The sequence below is a fragment of the Ranitomeya variabilis genome, chromosome 2 (genome assembly GCF_051348905.1).
Source record: "Ranitomeya variabilis isolate aRanVar5 chromosome 2, aRanVar5.hap1, whole genome shotgun sequence".
Classification (NCBI taxonomy): Eukaryota; Metazoa; Chordata; class Amphibia; order Anura; family Dendrobatidae; genus Ranitomeya; species Ranitomeya variabilis.
This window is the reverse complement of record NC_135233.1, coordinates 879137449-879159393: the sequence shown is the minus strand read 5'-3', so window position 1 is coordinate 879159393 and position 21945 is coordinate 879137449. Positions and strand designations below refer to the sequence as shown.

Here is a 21945-nt window from a genome sequence, read left to right as displayed (position 1 = left end):
ATTCATGAGAACCAGTGTAATCTAGAAAAACATTGAGAAGGATTAATTCAGTGTTGAAGAAAACATATTTATACAATGACATAATTGATCTCCCATGGGCCCCGATGCAAAATTTGGACCTGGGCCCAACCTCAATGTTGGTGAGATGTAAGGGCCTTTGTAGCGTTTTAGATCATATAAAGACAGACGTGTAATATTGTCCCCATCTTGGCACCTTCCTGTAATAATGTTCCCTGTCCTGGTCCCTTCTGTAATAATGTCCCCCATCCTGGGCTCCTATCTGTAATAATGCCCCCTGTCCTGTCCCCTTACGGTAACAGTGTCCCAATCCTGGTATAATGTCCCCCATCCTACAACAATGTCTCCCATTCTTGGCCCATTCTTGGCCGGTATAATGACCCCTATCCTGGACCCCATTCTGTTATTATGACCCACATCCTTGTATAATGACCCCCTTCCTGGGCCAGGTCCTTGTATAATAAACCCCATTCTGGTATAATATACATCTGTTTTGGAAAACAATAAAAAAAGATTCTTCTTCCTCCACCACTCCCTTGACTTGGCGTTCTCTTCTGTAGGCGGCAGCTGACTTCAGTGTGCCATACTTCTATGCACCGCTCATCACTGGCACACTGACATCAGCTGCCCGCCTTTGATTCGTTGGAGGCATGTATTGCAGTGCAGGGAGCCACAGGCACTTCAACTGAATGTGCATCCTTGGACTCACATCCAGCTGAAGTACGTGCCCACCTCCTGCACGCGCGAGCCAAGTCTCTGCTACTGTGGTCGTTATGCCCTTGTGCTTATATGCCTGTGAAGCAGTTAACTCAAGTTATGACACCCGGCAGTCAGGCCTGTTATTCCAATCCAAGCTCGGGACATTTTTAATAGATTCTGGTCTATTTCCAGCCTATATTTGACATACTGTAGAGCATTTCTTAATTCAGCACATAGTCAGTGGTCTGTAAAGGGGTGAGGCTTTCTGGCTCATATCATTAGCTAAGCCAGCCCCCTTCTTAGTCATAGCCAATGCATAGATCGAGGAAGGGAATGAGTTGGCTATTGAAATGAATAATGATCAGCCTCCTTTGATCCCTTCATTGTTAGAGAGTAGGGAGCAGAAGCCCTCTTCTGTATCCATGCTGACAGCGGGACATTGGGGCACATTTTATCGCTAAAGTATACTGGTAACTGAAAACATTGCAGTTCATGCAGTGGAAGAATTTCCTGCTAAAGAACCCCTTCGACTCCCCCTCGCCCCTGCTTATTAATGGTTCTAAATAAAAATCAGTTTACAATACTATATCTCAAATGGTTATTACCTTTGATTCCGGTTAATTAAATGTGTGTTTTTTTAAAATCTAAACAGCAGAAAAATTCTTATGCAAACTACCAATTCCTCTTCCAAGATTTGGCGATAACTACGATCATTAGTGTAACAAGTAAGTGGAAGCGCTTTTAGAATCTTATATGTGAAGAAGTGTGAATAGTTCATTATATACAGTTATCACCTTAGCAATATTCATACAATCTAATAATAATTTTAGTGTTGGCATGTTTTGTGTTTAGGCTCCCTTCACATGCATTTTAGCATTTTTAGTTTAACCACTTAGTGACTGGGCCATTTTTCTAAAATATCTGACCAGTGTCTCTTTATGTAGTAATAACTCTGGGACGCTTCAACAGATCCCAAAGATTTTCAGATTGTCTTTTCGTGACAAATTATACTTTATGAAAATGGTAAATTTAGGTTATGTTTTGCATTTATTTATAAAAATATCAGAAATTTGAATTTTTTTTTTTTAAATTGCAATTTTCAGACTTTGAATGATTATCCCTTTAATCCAGATAGTCATACCACCCAAAATATTACTGCTTTATATCAGCATCATTTGTAAAATGTTCTCTTATTTTGTTAGCATTTTACAAGGTTTAAAAATGTAGCATTTTTTCAAGGAAATTTACAAAAATTCAAAACCCCCCAAAGTGATACCATTTTGAAAACTGCACCCCTCAACATATTCAAAATTGCTATTGGGTAGTTCATTAACCCTTCACGTGCTTTTCAGGAATTAATGCAAAGTAGCATGACAGGAACGAAAAAGTTTATTTTTAGCACCTAAATTTTGATAACTTGTGAAAAGGCCACTGTAGCAGACACTAAGGCCTTTATTTGGTCGGGAACTGCCATGGGAAACATCAGGACAACACAATCAAGATCTCAGGGTGCCAATGAGGTTGAAGAGGAAGCCCCCACACACTGTTAACCATCTAGATGCCATAGTCACTATTGACAGCAGCAATTAAGGGGTTATACGGCCATAGTCGGTTCCAACAATGATCGTAGCTGGAGCAGCAAGTTGTCAGCTATAGTGTACAGCTGACAGATACAGGATTGTCACCTGTCGGGGATGTTATTATCTTATATGGCAGGTCAAAGGGGTTAAACAAACAACATGCATCTCAATCATGTTGTTGATGTTTCATTTTTAAGGTGTTTTTTAATTGTTGCCATTTATTCATGCGTCACACATTTTATTTTTTTTCCAGTGAGCTTGAATCATGCCCATCCAAAACTGTCTCCCTATAGACCACCAGCCCAACTGATCTCTCCTCCTCTGTTACTCTCAGTAATATTTAACATTATCCTCACCCTCATTTTACAAATATGTGGATTTGTGATTGTTCAAAAGCAGATGTGGTACAGTTCAAGCAACATCTATAGGTAAGAAAAGGTTGCTGTAGTAATTTCCGAAATTTTATCTAAAAGCAAAGAGTTGTATTCACATTGGAAATAAGTAGTTTTTCAAATAATACCTACCAATTTATTGTCCTAGAGGTACTCATATTCCTTAGTTAGCTGTTTGGCCAACAGCTATTCGTTTGGTTTCTTAAAATACACAGCAATGTTCACCTAATATTCACATGCTGTCTATTGGGAAGATTGAGGAAGGCTGGGTTGACATGTCCGAGTACGAATCTCCATTCATGGGCTGACATACTGTCTCCTAATCCAAACTCGACAGCCTTCGACGTCAAAACATGAATGTTGCCTTGGCCAGAGCTAGATTTATCCAGAAATTGTTTGCCTGCCTGCAGAACAAGTGGATGAGACAATTATATTCAAACCACCTTATCATTATCGTATAATGGGAAAGATTTAAGAGGCCATCATACATATTAAATGGTTAGTTCCATCCCACATAAATTTCAGCAGGTGCAGCCTACTATTATCCAATGTGTGTGGGGCCGTAAAGAGATATTCCTGTCTCCAAGATCCTATCCCACTATGTAATAGGTGTAATAATAATGATATTAGCAAATATCTCCAATTAGAAATGTAGTATAGTTCTTCTGATTATCGTTTACTACATGTGCTGGGCACTGCAGTATGCATCCATGGTTACGACTAGTGATGGGAGAAACCAAACAGTAAAGTTCAGGTTCGGGGTCCATATCTAACACCTACTGTTTGGACATGGACCCTGAATTTGCTCTGATCAGTGATAAGATTATTACCGCTGGTCAGAGAGCTGCATGAGTCAGCAGCTGTTTACCGCCGGTCACAGAGGCGTCGGCAGATATGAGTGCTACTCAAATCAGCCTGTGCCTGCTGTCGCTGATAACAGTGAGAGCAGGCGCCACTGATGGAAGTATACATCAGCCTGTGCTATAAATATATAATAATAAAAATATGACATGGGGTCTGTTCTATTTTTGATAACGAGCATGGCAAAGTTGACAGGTGCAAGCTGCAAGCCTCAGCTGCCAGCTTTTATTATGGCTGGCTATCAAGAATAGAGGGGTTCCCATGCCTTTTTTTTAAATATTTAAATAAATAATTTAAAATAAATGGCGTGGGGTCCCCCACATTTTTGACAATCAGCCAAGCTAAATCAAACAACTGGGGCTGGCATTCTCAGGCTGGTAAGGGGCCATGCATTTTGACGCCCCTCCAGCCTGAAAATAGCAGCCTGCAACCGCCCCAGAAAAGGCGCATCTATTGTGTGCACCAATTCTGGCACTTTACCCAACTCTTCCCACTTGCCCTGTAGCTGTGGCAAGAGGGGTTAATTATTATATGGTTGATGTCAGCTGAATGGTGTCCTGGTCCTGGTTCGGGTTCTGGTGCTGTTCTGGTACCCGAACCAAACTTTTTTTTAAAACGTTCATCCGAAACAGCTGAACCTGAAGATCCAGGGGTTCATCCATCACTAGTTACGACCACTAGCAACTTACTGTCACTATATGAGTGGTAATAACCATGGATACCTAAGCTACTGCAATGTCTGCACATTGGGTAAGCGACATAGAAATCAGAAGAACTATACTACATTTCTAATTGGAGGTATTTGCTAATATTATTACTACACCTACTACATAGTGGGATAGAATCTTGATGATGGGAACACCCCTTTTAAGTATGTATATGACCAGTTCAAATAAATCTTTGGCTAATTTTCACTAAACCAAGCCTAAATATAAACATCCTGTTGAAATTTTAGGTGTCATAATAAAAGACATTGGGGGAGATGATCCTTTATTCTGTTGAAGCACAAGTTGTTTTAAGAAGTAAAAAAAAATCCAGCATCTCCAACAAGTGGATTGACGTATTAAAACATCACTTGTATTGAGACATTAAAACAAGGGACAATCAAAAAGGCATATAGCACAAAAAGGTAAAGAGACCAGGGACACAGGTCTACGCGTTTCAAGCTTATGCGCTCTTAGTCCTTCTTGTGCTATATGCCTTTTTAATTGTCCCTTGTTTTAATGTTGCAATAACAGTCATGTTTTAATACGTCAACCCATTTGTTGCAGATGCTGGATTTTTTTCGACTTTTTAAGGCAACTTGTGTTTCAACAGAACTAAGGATAAGGTGACCAATGTCACTTGTTGCGGATGCTGGATTTATTTTTGTCTCTATTGCCATTGTTGCCCAGAATCTGATCTGGAGTCTCCATGCACCACACCCATATTGAGACAATGTCTACATTTGGAGAGTTAATATATTTTTTTCTCCTCCACCTCTCCTTGATTCGTTTTTTCAATGTTTTAAGAAGTATCTGGAATGTCTTTCTATACATATATTTATCAATACCATTCCATTTTGCAGTAGAAAATCAAAATAACAATTTTTTTGTCTACCACAGTGCATGCTGGCCTGTGAATGGAAGTAACTTCAATGAGACCTCAAACAAGACGGAGTACCAAAGTTATGAAAACACAACTGTTTGGTTGTTAGCAACTTTGAACTGTTTAATTGTCGCTTTTGTATTCTCTAAAGGGAGACCGTTCAGGCAACCTATTTATAGCAATTGTAAGTAAGAATTTGTATTTATGTGAAGTTATCGTATTGTAGAATTTATAAAACTGCATACAATTCATTAAACTGAAGAACATATAGCAGTGCTTCTCAAATTGTGATTACCGGTCATCCTAGTTGTTGGTGAGGTGCAGCTGGGGAAGCAGTTCATACAAGTGGTCATATGCTGCACAATCCTTTTTATGGCTGTAGGCTGTAGCAGTCTCTGGTTTAGCAACGTAACTGAGTTGTTTTGAGTCATTTTAAAATTGAGAGTTTTTTTTTAATTTTAGTATGGACGTCCATGGCGGATTAAGGCTATTGTCCGCAGCATTTCCGCAACTCCCTGTCACTTGGAAAAGTGATTGAAGAGTTGGTCACACAAGCATAGTGCTTGAGAAGTGTGACTAACTTTTTACTATTGATGCTGCCTATGCAGCATCAATGGTAAAAGATAGAATGTTAAAAATAAAAAATTAAAAATATGGTTATTCTCACCTTTCGACGGCCCACGATCTCCTCTGCGGTGCTCCTGGTAAGTTCCGTTCCCAGGGATGCTTTGCGCGAAGGACCTTTGTGATGTAACGTTCGCGTGACCGCGACGTCATCTTAGGCTACTTTCACACTCATCCGTCAGTACGGGCCGTCGCAATGCATCAGACCGACGTACCAATGGAACCTGTGAAATAACTGCAGGACGTGGGCAGCGGATGCAGTTTTACAATGCATCCGCTGCCCATTCTGCAGTCCGGGGAGGAGGGGGCGGAGTTTCGGCCGCGCATGCGCGGTCGAAAATGGCGGACGCGACACACAAAAAAACATTACATGGAATGTTTTTTTGTGCCGACGGTCCGCCAAAACACCACGCATCTGTCGCACGACGGATGTGACGTGTGGCAATCCGTCCCAATGCGTCGCTAATGTAAGTCTATGGAGAAAAAACGCATCCTGCGGGCAACTTTGCAGGATGCGTTTTTTCTCCAAAACGACGCATTGCGACGTGCGTCACACGATGCAAGTGTGAAAGTAGCCTTAGGTGATTCGCGCAATGCATCCTTGGGACCCGAAGCTGCCGTGTTCACGGCTGAGAGGCGGGAGGACTTCAGGGGCCATCAGAAGGTAAGTATATCCCTATTTTTTATTTTAATTCTTTTTTTTTTTTTTTACAGAAATATGGTTCCCAAGGGCCTGGAGGAGAGTCTCCTCTCTTCCAGACTCGGGTACCATCCGCACATGAAGCGCTCACTTTACGCATGGTGGGCATAGCCACATGCGTAAAGTGAGCATTTCAATGCAATCCTATGGCTGCGGAATCACCGCGATTCCGCAGAAATAATGAACATGCTGCGGATTTTACCGCTATGCGATTCTGCAGCGGGAAAATCCACAGCGTGGGCACAGCAACTGCGGAATCCCATAGGATTGCATGGGATTGTGGTTTTTAAGCGTTTTTATGTGTTTCCGCTGTGACAAAAAACGCAGCAGAAATGCATAAAAAACGCAACATAGGCACACAGCCTAAAGCCCAGATATCGTTTTGGTCTGTTTGATGAAACGGCAGTAGACATTTTTTGAAGCCCTGGTATAAAATACACTATAATAGTTATAAGTATTTGTATTTCCACACCTTCATAGTGGGAGTATTGGTAGTACCGGGTGTCGGTGGATCTCACTGGTACATTTTTAGATGAAAAGTATTTGCCTTCCATGGCCTAATTTACCACTTGTCCAGTTGATAGTATTATCACTCATCACAACACCATTTGTCTGTATTTACAGGAAGCCACAACTGGGAGATTCTTGTTATTTCATAAAATGCACATAATGAAAAATGGTTAAATGGTCCTTATTTGGAGCTAAATAGATCAACTTGACTGTAATCTGTGTCTAAAATTCACTACAAGTCTTACAGATAAAGTTTTCTAGAGAAAAGTTTGCTTTATCGTCATCAGAAAGATACCCCTGCTGCACACTATTAGTTCAGTGATGCTTGTTATATATACCTGCAACACTTGTAATAAATAGTTATTTGGTGTGATGAATGTGCATGGAATTACTGCTGGTTTTCCGTCCAGATCTTTAGGTAGACAATCGGCATTGTTTACGATAGCAGCAAAGTAAATTGGATTTTTTTCTGTGCAGGAATTGACCTACAGTGTACATTTTCTTCCCGCAGCATGTCAGTTTCTGTTGTGATTTTATTGAGTACTCCCCCCCCCCCCCCATGAAAAGGAATCCGTAAGCAGGATCCTCTCCCCTGATATGCACATGTAGCTCTCCCAAATACAAGTCCAGCGATCCCTTTACATGTTCAATTTGTTTCTACGTTTCATTACTGAGAAATTAGTGTTTAAATTAATATGCAAATGAGGCTAAAGAGCTATTGTAGATCTGAAGCCTTTGTGGAGCGCCTCGTCAGGGCAAGGGGTTACTCGGTACCGGGTCCTGCGGTTCACAGGGGGGGATGTCACGGTGGCTGACCCGGTCCGTGGCCCTGGGACGTCCGTGTAAAAGGGAAAGGTCTTTTAAGGGATAAAGTTTGTGTTCGTGACGCCACCTGTGGTATTCGGTCAGGGTGACCGACGCTGCTTAGGGGTCCGCTGGGGTGATGTTATGGCAGCTAGATGGTATACCTTCCCACAGGTGAAGTTTATCCCCACGGCTTCCCAGTGTGTAGATGGTGAATGGTGAATGGCGCAGTGAAGAACGAGGACACTAGGTTGCAGTCTCTTTACCTTTACTGAAGACTTCAGCATCCACAGTCCCAGGCACCAGACCACAGGGCAGGCAGAGTCCGGTTGATTCAAAGGCAAGTCCAGAGTCCCCTTGTCCAGGTGGAAATCAATAGCCTTCCCTTATGCTGTAGTGGTGTAGTCCCTTGTTGCATAAGCTTCAAATAAGGTCCCCACAGATGTAGTGTCTCTCTCTCTGTCCCCCGTATAGGATAGGACAAAAAACCCGTATGACTGGTGACTTGAGCCTGTTTATAACCTGGATCTGTGGGGTATCACCGTGCCTCCTGGGTGTAGGTGCGGACAGGTAACGTGCAATTAGCTGTCCTGCCGGTCTTTGAAGTAAGGCGTAGAGGTCCTTACTACCTCGGTGTTCCGGCTACGGGTGTTCTGCGCCTCAGAAGGAGGCAGCCTGTTCAGGGCTGGGTCCCTTCTGGTATTCTCTCCTTTGTCTTCCCTCACGCCCACTGCAATACAGTTCTGCCTTCAAAATGTCCCTTTCTGGGAGCTGCAGCTCTGAGGGCATGCACAGCTCCGTGGACCCTCTGTGGCCTGGAGTATGAAATGTGTTGCATGTTTGTGATACCTGCATGTAGTTATCCTTCCTTGCCTCTGAACGTAGTATCACTCTCCCAGGGAGGAAAGCAACATTACTGCGACGACCAGGACCCAGGGGCGCCACATTTGTCACACCAGATCTGTTCCCCGCCCAGCACCGCCTCCTCCTGCTTGACTGACAGCACTGGACGAGGAATAGAGCTGGAGTGACAAAGGCTTCAGATCTACATTAGCACTTTATCTTCATTGGCATTTCAATCCAAATGCTGATTTCTCAGAAATGGAGGAATGGACTGGCCATTTAAAGGTATTTCTGGACTTGAAAGAGCTACATGCTCATATAAATATAACAACCTCAAAATGAAGTATAATAACTCACAAACTCATAAAAATGAAATAATTTATTAAACACCTAAACATACAAAACAAAATCCATATACGAATAATATTATTATACTGCAGAGTTCTTTAAATATTGGGTAAAGGTGCATCAAAGAAACACACTAAATGTCACATAATGAAGAAGTAGGAGGGCATAGTCACATACAAACTGAATCCCAGTAGTCACTAATTTTAGCTCATCTGACTACCCATATCGTTGCAGGGATCCACTACTGCACTATACTACCAAACAGACAATTCAACGGTCCAGTGACCCAAAGTTTCACACGTGCAGTAAGGACTATTGGTCCCATGGTAAAATCTTACCCTTCTCCATAGTGCCAACACACGCCCCTACGTGCGTTTCGCCCACTGCTTCGTCTGGGGGCCCGCATGGTGTCTCTGTCTCCAACATCCTGCATTTATAGTCCTCCATACCGCTAATTAGCGGCGCATGCCTATGACAAGAACGGGCGCCTGTTACCGCATCATCCCATGCGCCAACATGGCGGTGCAGGTCACCGGGAAATCCCGGATAACGTCAATGACGCATGGGATGATGCGGTAACAGGCACCCGTTCTTGTCATAGGCATGCGCCGCTAATTAGCGGTATGGAGGACTATAAATGCAGGATGTTGGAGACAGAGACACCATGCGGGCCCCCAGACGAAGCAGTGGGCGAAACGCGTGTAGGGGCGTGTGTTGGCACTATGGAGAAGGAGAAGGGTAAGATTTTACCATGGGACCAATAGTCCTTACTGCACGTGCGAAACTTTGGGTCACTGGACCGTTGAATTGTCTGTTTGGTAGTATAGTGCAGTAGTGGATCCCTGCAACGATATGGGTAGTCAGATGAGCTAAAATTAGTGACTACTGGGATTCAGTTTGTATGTGACTATGCCCTCCTACTTCTTCATTATGTGACATTTAGTGTGTTTCTTTGATGCACCTTTACCCAATATTTAAAGAACTCTGCAGTATAATAATATTATTCGTATATGGATTTTGTTTTGTATGTTTAAGTGTTTAATAAATTATTTCATTTTTATGAGTTTGTGAGTTATTATACTTCATTTTGAGGTTGTTATAGTGAATAGGAAGTATCTCAGGGTACTATCCCAATTGGTTCTGGGTAATCCTGGCAGGACCAATTTGTGATTATGGTATCTGGACCTGAGTTGTTGTTTCTGATGCACATATAAATAGTTAGTGGTGACAGATTACCTTTTAAGTTCAATTGGGAAGTCAAAATCCACAAGACAGCAATTTGCAACAGATTACCATCTGATCTGCAGCAAAAAATGCAAGTTACGGATAAACAAATGATACTTTGCTGAATTTTAAGGTTCTAGCAAGGTTACTATGGCATCTTCTGTGCATCCTATGGTGATGTTTGATCTTACATGCAGCAGGTTATCCTAAAATATTCAGCAAAATAAAATAAAAGTCCCGAATAAGAACGAAAACAAATCACCTTTTGACGATTTTCAGGTCCTTGCAAGGCTTCTATTCTGGCTTTGGGTATCCTGACCATTCCTGGTGACATTTCATCCCATGTGACTGCTACAGCGAATCAAAAGCTGTTGTGGTCACATGGGATGAAACTTCACCACAGGCGGCTAGGATGTACCAAGACTGACATATAAACTCAGGTAATCTTATTGTTCTTATTTCTTAAAAAGATTCTGCTGTAGGCCTCTAGGAAGTAACATTGCATGGATCTTCCACTGTGGACTTGCCTGCAGAAATTTCCACAGCAAATCTGAAATCTTTGAACATACCCCCAATGTGACTAAAGCTGGGTTTTGAATCCTTGCAGGGAATGTAATTTAATTGATTAGGAAATAATTGCTGGTGATGTAGTATTCTTTTTCTCTTTTTTTTCCAGATATTTTTGTTATTGTGATTTTAGTCCAGTTTGCAGTGTGTCTTTTTCTACTATTTGCAAACATTTCTAATTTATATACAGCTATGGAAGTAAGTACTATTATTACAACTCTATAAATCTCTTGTAAGGCCACATCTAAAATATTAGATCCAGTTTTGGGCTCCGCATTTCAAAAAGGATGTTGGGAAATTGGAGTAAGTTTAAAGGGCAGCCAGCTAGATTATTACAAGGGATGGAAGGCCTATCATATGATGACAGGTTGGAAAAGCTGGGCTTCTTTGCCTTATAATTGAGATCTCTCCTGAGGCTTTTTCCTATGTATAAACACATGTGTGGTCAATACAAAGAGACCAGAGGGCAATCATTATCTCTGGAGGAAAGGTTATTCCAGCAGCTAAATTGGAAAGGGTTCTTTACAGTTAGAGCAGTCACACTAAGGAATGCTGACCCCAAGAAGTTGTAATGGCAGGCACTATAACAGCATTTAAAAAAAGGGGCTGAATGCTTTTCTCACAACAAATGGCATTGTGGGTTATAAATAATCTAGTGATAGAGAATCTAGAGAAAGGTTGGTGGTGGAGAAAGGTTGAACTTGATTGTTCCATGTCTTGTTTTCAATCTATGTAATATTTAAAATCTAAGTTCTTGTTTTTCTGTTCATTTCTTGCCTACTGCTTTGTGTCAGGGTCACCTGCAGTTCCACATTCTTTAGTTGCTTACGTTTCATTGTAATCTATTTGTGATGAATGGAATGTAATATTTTTTCCTTTTCTTACAGCTTGTATGTACCCCCCTCCTGTGGAGAGGTTCTATAATAATTATGCTGCTTATTATAGTAGCACTTTCATATGTTTCTGAGGTAAGTAACAAGCTAAGCCGTGGTCTAAATGTGAAATGTCATCACTTGAAAGATTAATATGTAGATTTGTCATTTTACCTTTTGACAAAGCAAATCTACAAATATTCAGATATTTAAAAAAGAAATGTCTGTCCGCTGTTGTGTAAAATAAATAATTGTCAAGGAGCGCACCGGGGAGATCCCATCACTGTCACCAATTTGTCAGGGTTTACAGGAAGGGGAATCTCGCAGGTACCACCGCTGCCACCAATTTGTCAGGGGACGCAAATCTGTGGTCTCTAATCGTCAGGATAATTACCTTATTTTTCGGATTATAAGCCGCACCCCAAATTTTGAGGAGAAAAATAGGATTTTTTTTTTAAATAAAATACTGGTGCTTCTTATAATCCATGCATCTTATTGCTTACCAGGGGTGGTGTCTGCAGTGAAGCGGGGTCCCAGGGTCGCTGCTGGAGGAGGCAGGAGTAGGGTGATGCTGCAGGCCGCAGGCTGGGATGAGGGGGTGTTCCGATGTGCGGCATGCCGCTACGGGTGTCCTATGCTGTGGGGGGCTCTGCCGACATTTTGTGAAAGGCCAGATCACCCGCAGTTCCATGGTTTACTGTGCAGTGGACTCCGAGAAAATGGGCGCCGGGGGCAGCGCATGCGCAGATGAAGATTTCGGCACCAAGATCTCGGGAGATGAGACTCTCTGAAGGACGGTGTCTTCCCCCAGCTCAGATAACCGTCACTGACTCTGCAGGCACATGACCTCCTCCATGTGCTTCCAGGAAAAACTGCCCTCTTCAAGAACCTTCCAACACAGATACCATGTGACCAAACAACAGTCTCGTTATATCCCATGAGACACACCCATTGATGGGAGGTAGGTGGTTAGCCTGACACGCCCAACTCTCTGGCTAACATGCAAGCCCAGCCCCCATAAACTAAACAAGGTACGTGGTCCCAGAGAAACATTCCAGGCTTACAGCACAGATGACCTCGGCCTCTGCGACACATACCGGCCATTCACAATAACGCCAGTCACTGTCTCGGAGCCAAAGCATAAAAAAATGATATAACTGTAGTTACGCTGTAATAAGTACTGATCCGAAGAATAAACCAGCCTTATCAATTTTACCACACGCGGAACGGTATAAAAACAAAAGACAATTAATGAATTGCTGTTTTTTGTTCATTCTGTCTCTCAAAAAATCCGAATAGAAAGCGATAAAAAAAGTCATGTGCCCGAAAATGGTACCCATAAAAACGACAGCTCGACCAGCAAAAAAACAGGCCATAACATGACACTGTCGGCCGAAATATGAAAAAATTATAGCTCTCAAAATATAGTGATGCAAAAACTAGTTTTCTGTTGTGAACTCTGTTTTCAGGCTCCCTCTTGTGGTCACAGGTGGTATTGTGTGACTTTTGTTTTGGGCTCCCCCTGGTGGCTTTGTTTATTATCCTGCGGGTCTGTGGCTGATCAGCTGCCTCGTTATTCACTTGGGAGTTTCCTATTTAGCTCTGTTTCACTTCCACTTGTTGCCGGCTGTCAATGTACTCAGTGCTATTCTGATTACTCCTGATTATCTTCGGTTTCAGTCTCTTCAGGAGAAGCTAAGTTCTGTTTAATTATTTTTTGCTCATCAGTCTGCAATATGATTTCTGTGTATGATGAGTTTAGTCCAGCTTGCTAATATGTGATTTCTTCTGCTGGTTTGCTCTGGGGTACAGAGTTGCTTCCCCCGCATCGTTAGTTGGTGCGGGGGCTCGAGCGATCTCTGCGTGGATATTTTGAATAGGGTTTTTAATTGACCGCACAGTTCCCTTTCTATTTTCTGCTTTCTAGTGTTAGCGGGCCTCATTTGCTAAATTGTTGTGAATTTGGATTCTGGGCTCCCCCGGTGGCTACTGGTGGAATTGAACTGGTGTCTTCATCTTCTCTGTTCACCTGTTCCCATCAAGATGTGGGAGTCGCTATATAACCTTGCTGCTCTGTTAGTTGCTTGCCGGTCAGCAATGTTATCAGAAGCCTCTCTGTGCTTGTTCCTGCTCCTAGACAACTACTAGATAAGTTGGACTCTTGTCCATGTTTGTTTTTGCATTTTGGTTCCAGTTCACAGCTGTAGTTTCGTTACTGTGTCTGGAAAGCTCTTGTGAACAGGAATTGCCACTCTGGTGTTATGAGTTAATGCCAGAGTTTTAAAGTAATTTCTGGATGGTGTTTTGATTAGGGTTTTCAGCTGACCATGAAAGTGTCCTTTCTGTCTTCTGCTATGTAGTAAGTGGACCTCAAATTTGCTAAACCTATTTTCATACTACGTTTGTTATTTCATCTTAATTCACCGCCAATACATGTGGGGGGCCTCTGTCTCCTTTTGGGGTATTTCTCTAGAGGTGAGCTAGGACTAATATTTTCCTCTGCTAGCATTATTTAGTCCTCCGGCTGGTGCTGGGCATCTAGAATCAACGTAGGCATGCTACCCGGCCACTGCTAGTTGTGTGTTAGGTTTAGTTCATGGTCAGCTCAGTTCCCATCTTCCAAGAGCTAGTTCCTATATATGCTTATGCTATGATCTCTTGCCATTGAGATCATGACAGTTTGACCGGCCCACTAAAGGGTTAAAATCCTTGGCTGAGAAAGGAGAGAAATAAGTAGTCTGCTGAAATTTTTTTTTTTTTTTTTCCCTCTCCTTTGAATGGCTCTGTGTCCACCTGTTTGTAATGGATCTTCAGAGTGTAACTGCAGGTTTGAATAATCTCGCCACGAAGGTACAAAATTTGCAAGATTTTGTTTGTCATGCACCTGTATCTGAGCCGAGAATTCCTTTGCCGGAATTTTTCTCGGGGAATAGATCTGGGTTTCAGAATTTTCGAAATAATTGCAAATTATTTTTGTCCCTGAAATCTCGCTCTGCCGGAGACCCTGCACAGCAGGTCAGGATTGTGATTTCCTTGCTCCGGGGCGACCCTCAAGACTGGGCTTTTTCATTGACACCAGGGGATCCTGCGTTGCTCAATGTGGATGCGTTTTTTCTGGCCTTGGGGTTGCTTTATGACGAACCTCATTTGGAGCTTCAGGCAGAAAAAACTTTGATGTCCCTATCTCAGGGGCAAGATGAAGCGGAAATTTACTGCCAAAGATTCCGTAAATGGTCTGTGCTTACTCAGTGGAATGAGTGCGCCCTGGCGGCGACTTTCAGAGAGGGTCTCTCTGATGCCATTAAGGATGTTATGGTGGGGTTCCCTGTGCCTGCGGGTCTGAATGAGTCCATGACAATGGCTATTCAGATCGATAGGCGTTTGCGGGAGCGCAAACCAGTGCACCATCTGGCGGTGTCCACTGAGAAATCGCCAGAGAGTATGCAGTGTGATAGAATTCTGTCCCGAAGCGAGCGGCAGAATTTTAGACGGAAAAATGGGTTGTGTTTCTATTGTGGTGATTCTACTCATGTTATATCAGCATGCTCTAAGCGCACTAAAAAACTTGGTAAATCTGTTTCCATTTGCACCTTACCGTCTAAGTTTATTCTATCTGTGACCCTGATTTGCTCTTTGTCATCTATTACCACGGACGCCTATGTCGACTCTGGCGCCGCTTTGAGTCTTATGGATTGGTCCTTTGCCAAACGCTGTGGGTATGATTTAGAGCCTTTGGAGACTCCTATTCCTCTGAAGGGGATTGACTCCACCCCATTGGCTAATAATAAACCACAATACTGGACACAAGTAACTATGCGTATTAATCCGGGTCACCAGGAGATTATTCGCTTTCTGGTGCTGTATAATCTACATGATGATTTGGTGCTAGGATTGCCTTGGCTGCAATCTCACAACCCAGTCCTCGACTGGAGAGCTATGTCTGTGTTGAGCTGGGGATGTAAGGGGGCTCATGGGGATGTACCTGTGGTTTCCATTTCATCATCTATTCCCTCTGAAATTCCTGAGTTCCTGTCTGACTATCGTGACGTCTTTGAAGAATCCAAGCTTGGTTCGTTACCTCCGCACCGAGAGTGCGATTGTGCCATAGATTTAATCCCGGGTAGTAAATACCCAAAGGGTCGTTTATTTAATCTGTCTGTGCCTGAACATGCTGCTATGCGAGAATATATAAAGGAGTCCTTGGAAAAGGGACATATTCGTCCATCGTCATCTCCCTTAGGAGCCGGTTTTTTCTTTGTGTCAAAAAAAGACGGCTCTTTGAGACCATGTATTGATTATCGGCTTTTGAATAAAATCACTGTTAAATATCAATACCCATTGCCGTTGCTGACTGATTTGTTTGCTCGCATAAAGGGGGCCAAGTGGTTCTCTAAGATTGACCTTCGTGGGGCGTATAATTTGGTGCGAATCAGGCAGGGGGATGAGTGGAAAACCGCATTTAATACGCCCGAGGGCCACTTTGAGTATTTAGTGATGCCTTTTGGTCTTTCTAATGCTCCGTCAGTTTTCCAGTCCTTTATGCATGATATTTTTCGCGATTATTTGGATAAATTTATGATTGTGTATCTGGATGATATTCTGATTTTTTCGGATGACTGGGACTCTCATGTCCAGCAAGTCAGGAGGGTTTTTCAGGTTTTGCGGTCTAATTCTTTGTGTGTGAAGGGTTCTAAGTGTGTTTTTGGGGTACAGAGGATTTCCTTCTTGGGATATATTTTTTCCCCCTCTTCCATTGAAATGGATCCTGTCAAGGTTCAAGCTATTTGTGATTGGACGCAGCCCTCTTCTCTTAAGAGTCTTCAGAAATTTTTGGGCTTTGCTAACTTTTATCGTCGATTTATTGCTGGTTTTTCGGATATTGCTAAGCCATTGACCGATTTGACTAAGAAGGGTGCTGATGTTGCTGATTGGTCCCCTGATGCTGTGGAGGCCTTTCGGGAGCTTAAGCGCCGTTTTTCCTCTGCCCCTGTGTTGCGTCAGCCTGATGTTGCTCTACCTTTTCAGGTTGAGGTCGACGCTTCTGAGATCGGAGCTGGGGCAGTGTTGTCGCAGAAAAGTTCTGACTGCTCCGTGATGAGGCCTTGTGCCTTCTTTTCCCGTAAATTTTCGCCCGCTGAGCGGAATTATGATGTTGGGAATCGGGAGCTTTTGGCCATGAAGTGGGCTTTTGAGGAGTGGCGCCATTGGCTTGAGGGGGCCAGACATCAGGTGGTGGTATTGACTGACCACAGAAATTTGATTTATCTTGAGACCGCCAGGCGCCTGAATCCTAGACAGGCGCGCTGGTCATTATTTTTCTCTCGGTTTAATTTTGTGGTGTCATACCTACCGGGTTCTAAGAATGTTAAGGCGGATGCCCTTTCTAGGAGTTTTGAGCCTGATTCACCTGGTAACTCTGAGCCCACAGGTATCCTTAAGGATGGAGTGGTATTGTCAGCCGTTTCTCCAGACCTGCGGCGGGCCTTGCAGGAGTTTCAGGCGGATAGACCTGATCGTTGCCCACCTGATAAACTGTTTGTTCCTGATGATTGGACCAGTAGAGTCATCTCTGAGGTTCATTCTTCTGCGTTGGCAGGTCATCCTGGCATTTTTGGTACCAGGGATTTGGTGGCAAGGTCCTTCTGGTGGCCTTCCCTGTCACGAGATGTGCGAGGCTTTGTGCAGTCTTGTGACGTTTGTGCTCGGGCCAAGCCTTGTTGTTCTCGGGCTAGTGGATTGTTGTTGCCCTTGCCTATTCCTAAGAGGCCTTGGACGCACATCTCGATGGATTTTATTTCAGATCTGCCTGTTTCTCAGAAGATGTCTGTCATCTGGGTGGTGTGTGACCGTTTCTCTAAGATGGTCCATTTGGTTCCTCTGCCCAAGTTGCCTTCTTCTTCCGAGTTGGTTCCTCTGTTTTTTCAAAATGTTGTTCGTTTGCATGGTATTCCTGAGAATATCGTTTCTGACAGAGGGACCCAATTCGTGTCTAGATTTTGGCGGGCATTCTGTGCTAGGATGGGCATAGATTTATCTTTTTCATCCGCTTTCCATCCTCAGACGAATGGCCAGACCGAGCGGATTAATCAGACCCTGGAGACATATCTGAGGTGTTTTGTGTCTGCTGACCAGGATGATTGGGTTGCTTTTTTGCCATTGGCGGAGTTCGCTCTCAATAATCGGGCCAGCTCTGCCACTTTGGTGTCCCCGTTTTTCTGTAATTCGGGGTTTCATCCTCGATTTTCCTCTGGTCAGGTGGAATCTTCGGATTGTCCTGGAGTGGATGCTGTGGTGGAGAGATTGCATCAGATCTGGGGGCAGGTGGTGGACAATTTGAGGTTGTCCCAGGAGAAGACTCAGCTTTTTGCCAACCGCCACCGTCGTGTTGGTCCTCGGCTTTGTGTTGGGGATTTGGTGTGGTTGTCTTCTCGTTTTGTCCCTATGAGGGTCTCTTCTCCTAAGTTTAAGCCTCGGTTCATTGGCCCGTATAAGATATTGGAGATTCTTAACCCTGTTTCCTTCCGTTTGGACCTCCCTGCATCCTTTTCTATTCATAACGTTTTTCATCGGTCGTTATTGCGCAGGTATGAGGTACCGGTTGTGCCTTCCGTTGAGCCTCCTGCTCCGGTGTTGGTTGAGGGTGAGTTGGAGTACGTTGTGGAGAAAATCTTAGACTCTCGTGTTTCCAGACGGAGACTCCAGTATCTGGTCAAGTGGAAGGGATACGGCCAGGAGGATAATTCTTGGGTGAATGCATCTGATGTTCATGCCTCTGATCTGGTTCGTGCCTTTCATAGGGCCCATCCTGATCGCCCTGGTGGTTCTGGTGAGGGTTCGGTGCCCCCTCCTTGAGGGGGGGGTACTGTTGTGAATTTGGATTCTGGGCTCCCCCGGTGGCTACTGGTGGAATTGAACTGGTGTCTTCATCTTCTCTGTTCACCTGTTCCCATCAAGATGTGGGAGTCGCTATATAACCTTGCTGCTCTGTTAGTTGCTTGCCGGTCAGCAATGTTATCAGAAGCCTCTCTGTGCTTGTTCCTGCTCCTAGACAACTACTAGATAAGTTGGACTCTTGTCCATGTTTGTTTTTGCATTTTGGTTCCAGTTCACAGCTGTAGTTTCGTTACTGTGTCTGGAAAGCTCTTGTGAACAGGAATTGCCACTCTGGTGTTATGAGTTAATGCCAGAGTTTTAAAGTAATTTCTGGATGGTGTTTTGATTAGGGTTTTCAGCTGACCATGAAAGTGTCCTTTCTGTCTTCTGCTATGTAGTAAGTGGACCTCAAATTTGCTAAACCTATTTTCATACTACGTTTGTTATTTCATCTTAATTCACCGCCAATACATGTGGGGGGCCTCTGTCTCCTTTTGGGGTATTTCTCTAGAGGTGAGCTAGGACTAATATTTTCCTCTGCTAGCATTATTTAGTCCTCCGGCTGGTGCTGGGCATCTAGAATCAACGTAGGCATGCTACCCGGCCACTGCTAGTTGTGTGTTAGGTTTAGTTCATGGTCAGCTCAGTTCCCATCTTCCAAGAGCTAGTTCCTATATATGCTTATGCTATGATCTCTTGCCATTGAGATCATGACACTAAATCTAATTTAATCTCTGCGTTTGTGCTTTCCCCTTAACTCACCGTTAATATTTGTGGGGGGCTATTCTATATCTTTGGGGTCATTTCACTGAGGCAAGTGAGGACTTTCGTTCCCTCTAGGAATAGTCAGTTTCTCAGGCCGTGAAGAGACGTCTAGGATTTTCAGGTAACGTTCCACGGCTGCCTATATTTGTTTGCGGATAGGATCAGGTTGCGGTCAATTCAGTTACCACTTCCCCAGAGTTTGTAGTCGGTTTAGTTACTTAGATAGTCCTACTTGCGATCCTTGCCACTAGGATGATAACAGTTTTCACAATAAAAAGCGTCTTTTAGTGTGTGACGGCAGCCAAACATAAAAACCTGAAATAATTCTGCTATCACTGTAATCGCACCGACCCGAAGAATAAAGTCGCCTAATCACTTATACTGCATGAGGAACGGCGTAAAAAATAAATAAAAACAATTCTTCACATGCTGCTGATTTTTTCATTCTGCCTCCCAAAGATCGCAGTAAGGCTTGGCGCACATTTATTCTGTGCTCAGCGCTTACACCCGGGTTTCTGTGTAAATCTCTGAAATACGTGATTCAGACAGAACCCCCGGGGGAAGATTCAAAATAGTGAGGCAGATGGAGGCACTGTGGACGCCATCTGACATGTGATCCGGCGGTGTCCGTCTGTTTAGAATTGCATAAAAGTGCCGTCGGCCATAGTTTTGTGCACTTTTGGAAAGGACACCTCTGAACAGAGGCCAGATGGAGTCCAGAGTAACTCTGCTGCCTCTTTGTAGTGATTGGATCCCTCGGGGGTTCCATCTGACACGTCACTTGAAGATTTAGATTGAAACCCCAAAGTAAGTGCTCAGCGTAGAGAGCCAGATAAATGTGATCCCAAACATTATGTAAAATGATCCCAATAAAAGCTTCCACTCAATCCAAATAAAAGCAAGTCACCAATCAGGTCTGTCATCTGTTAATGGAAATATAGGGGGCTTCCACATTACTGGTAGTACAAAGGCTTTGAAAAAGCTAAATGGCTTTACGCTCCCCAAAAGAAATTCAGCAAATTCTGTGCTCCCAAATCCAAATGCCCCCCCTTCTGAACATCAGTGTGCCTAAACCACATTTAGCGCCTACATGTTTGGCATTTCTGTAGTGACGAGAGCCCACCTAATTTACAGGTGCGTGTCTCCAAAAGCATGAGCTAGGCATAATGTACTGGTTACTACAATGGCAATTTTCACTCAGCAACATCCACTGCTGCTTGTTTCTGGAGTCAAAATTGTCACTACATATGTAGATAAATTCCTAAAGGTTTATAATTTCCAAAATGGGGTCAGTCACTTGAGGAGTGTTTTCACTGTTTTGGCATATCAAGGGCTCTCCAAACGCGACAAGGCATCCGCTAATTATTCCAGCAAATTTTACATTGAAAAAGTGAAATGGCGCTCCTTCCCTTAAGAGCCCTGCCGTGTGCCCAAACAGTAGATTTCCCCCACATATGGAGTATTGCCATGCTCAGGAGAAATTGCACAACAAAATGCATTGTCCATTTTCTCCTGTTCCTCTTGCGAAAGTAAAAAAAAAAAAAGGTCTAAAGGAACATTTTTGTGAAAGAAAAGTAAATGTTTATTTTTTTCTTCCACATTCCAAAATTCCCTGTGAAGCACCAGAAGGGTTAATAAACTTCTTGAATGTGGTTTTGAGTACCTTGAGTGGTGAAGTTTTTAGAATGGTGTCATTTTTGGGTATCTTCTGTCATATAGGCCCCTCAAAGTCACTTCAAAAGTGTTTGCAAATGTTTTTGCAAATTTTATTGTAAAAATAAGAAATCGCTGATCAAATTTTAACCCTTATAACGTCCTAACAAAAAAAACTATGTTTCCAAAATTGTGCTGATGTAAAGCAGACATGTGGGAAATATTATTTATTAACTATTTTGTGCGATGACTCTCTGATTTAAGGGTGTAAAAATTAAAAATGTGAAAATTATGAAATTTTCTCCAAGTTTCCATCTTTTTAACATATAAATGCAAGTCATATCAAAGAAATTTCACCACTATCATAACGTACAAAATATCACAAGAAAACAATCTCAGAATCACCGATATCCGTTTAAGCGTTCTAGAGTTATGACTTCATAAAGTGACAGTGGTCAGAATTGTAAAAATTAGCTAGGTCAGGAAGGTGAAAACAGGCTTCGGGGTGAAGGGGTTAAAGGTAGCGTATGGCTTCAGGTGAGCTTTTTACAGAGCAAGAGGAATAGAGCTATTACATTTTATATATTTAATCTGGAAAGGTAAGCAGTGTTTATAAAAATATATATAAAGATGTTACAAAAGTGGAATAAAATAGTACGGTGTATACAATCACATGGAATAAAAGGGATAACGAAAGAAAAAGTGCTTTCCTAGAATTGTTCAGAAATGGTTTAGAGAAAATGACAAAGAGTTCATAATATTATTCATCTTCTCTGTTGAGAGCTCCTGGAACATTAAGTCTCTCATCTGTGCACTGTTAACCACTCCCATCTCCTATATAATCTGGGCCTTGGCTAGCACTCAATGTCAGAGTAGCTTTTGCTACATGGCTGTAGATTGTTGCTGATTATTATAGGAGAAGGTGTTTGGTGGCTGTGATTGTTGCTACGTTTTGAGTGTGTGATTATTCCCTTTCTTTCCCTACTTTGGTTTAACCCCATCATCCACTCCCCAGTGCATTCATC

General features: G+C 42.9%; 1 protein-coding gene across 1 annotated transcript in view; it reads left to right on the top strand.

Annotated features, from left to right (window-relative positions):
• ATP13A4 (ATPase 13A4) overlaps nt 1-21945 on the top strand; it is a 181574-nt gene that overhangs the window by 157352 nt on the left and 2277 nt on the right. The window contains exons 25-29 of the mRNA XM_077290335.1: nt 1370-1442; nt 2551-2725; nt 5155-5321; nt 10867-10955; nt 11645-11725. Coding sequence (XP_077146450.1) covers nt 1370-1442; nt 2551-2725; nt 5155-5321; nt 10867-10955; nt 11645-11725 — 585 coding nt within the window. The remainder of the gene's footprint in view (nt 1-1369; nt 1443-2550; nt 2726-5154; nt 5322-10866; nt 10956-11644; nt 11726-21945) is intronic.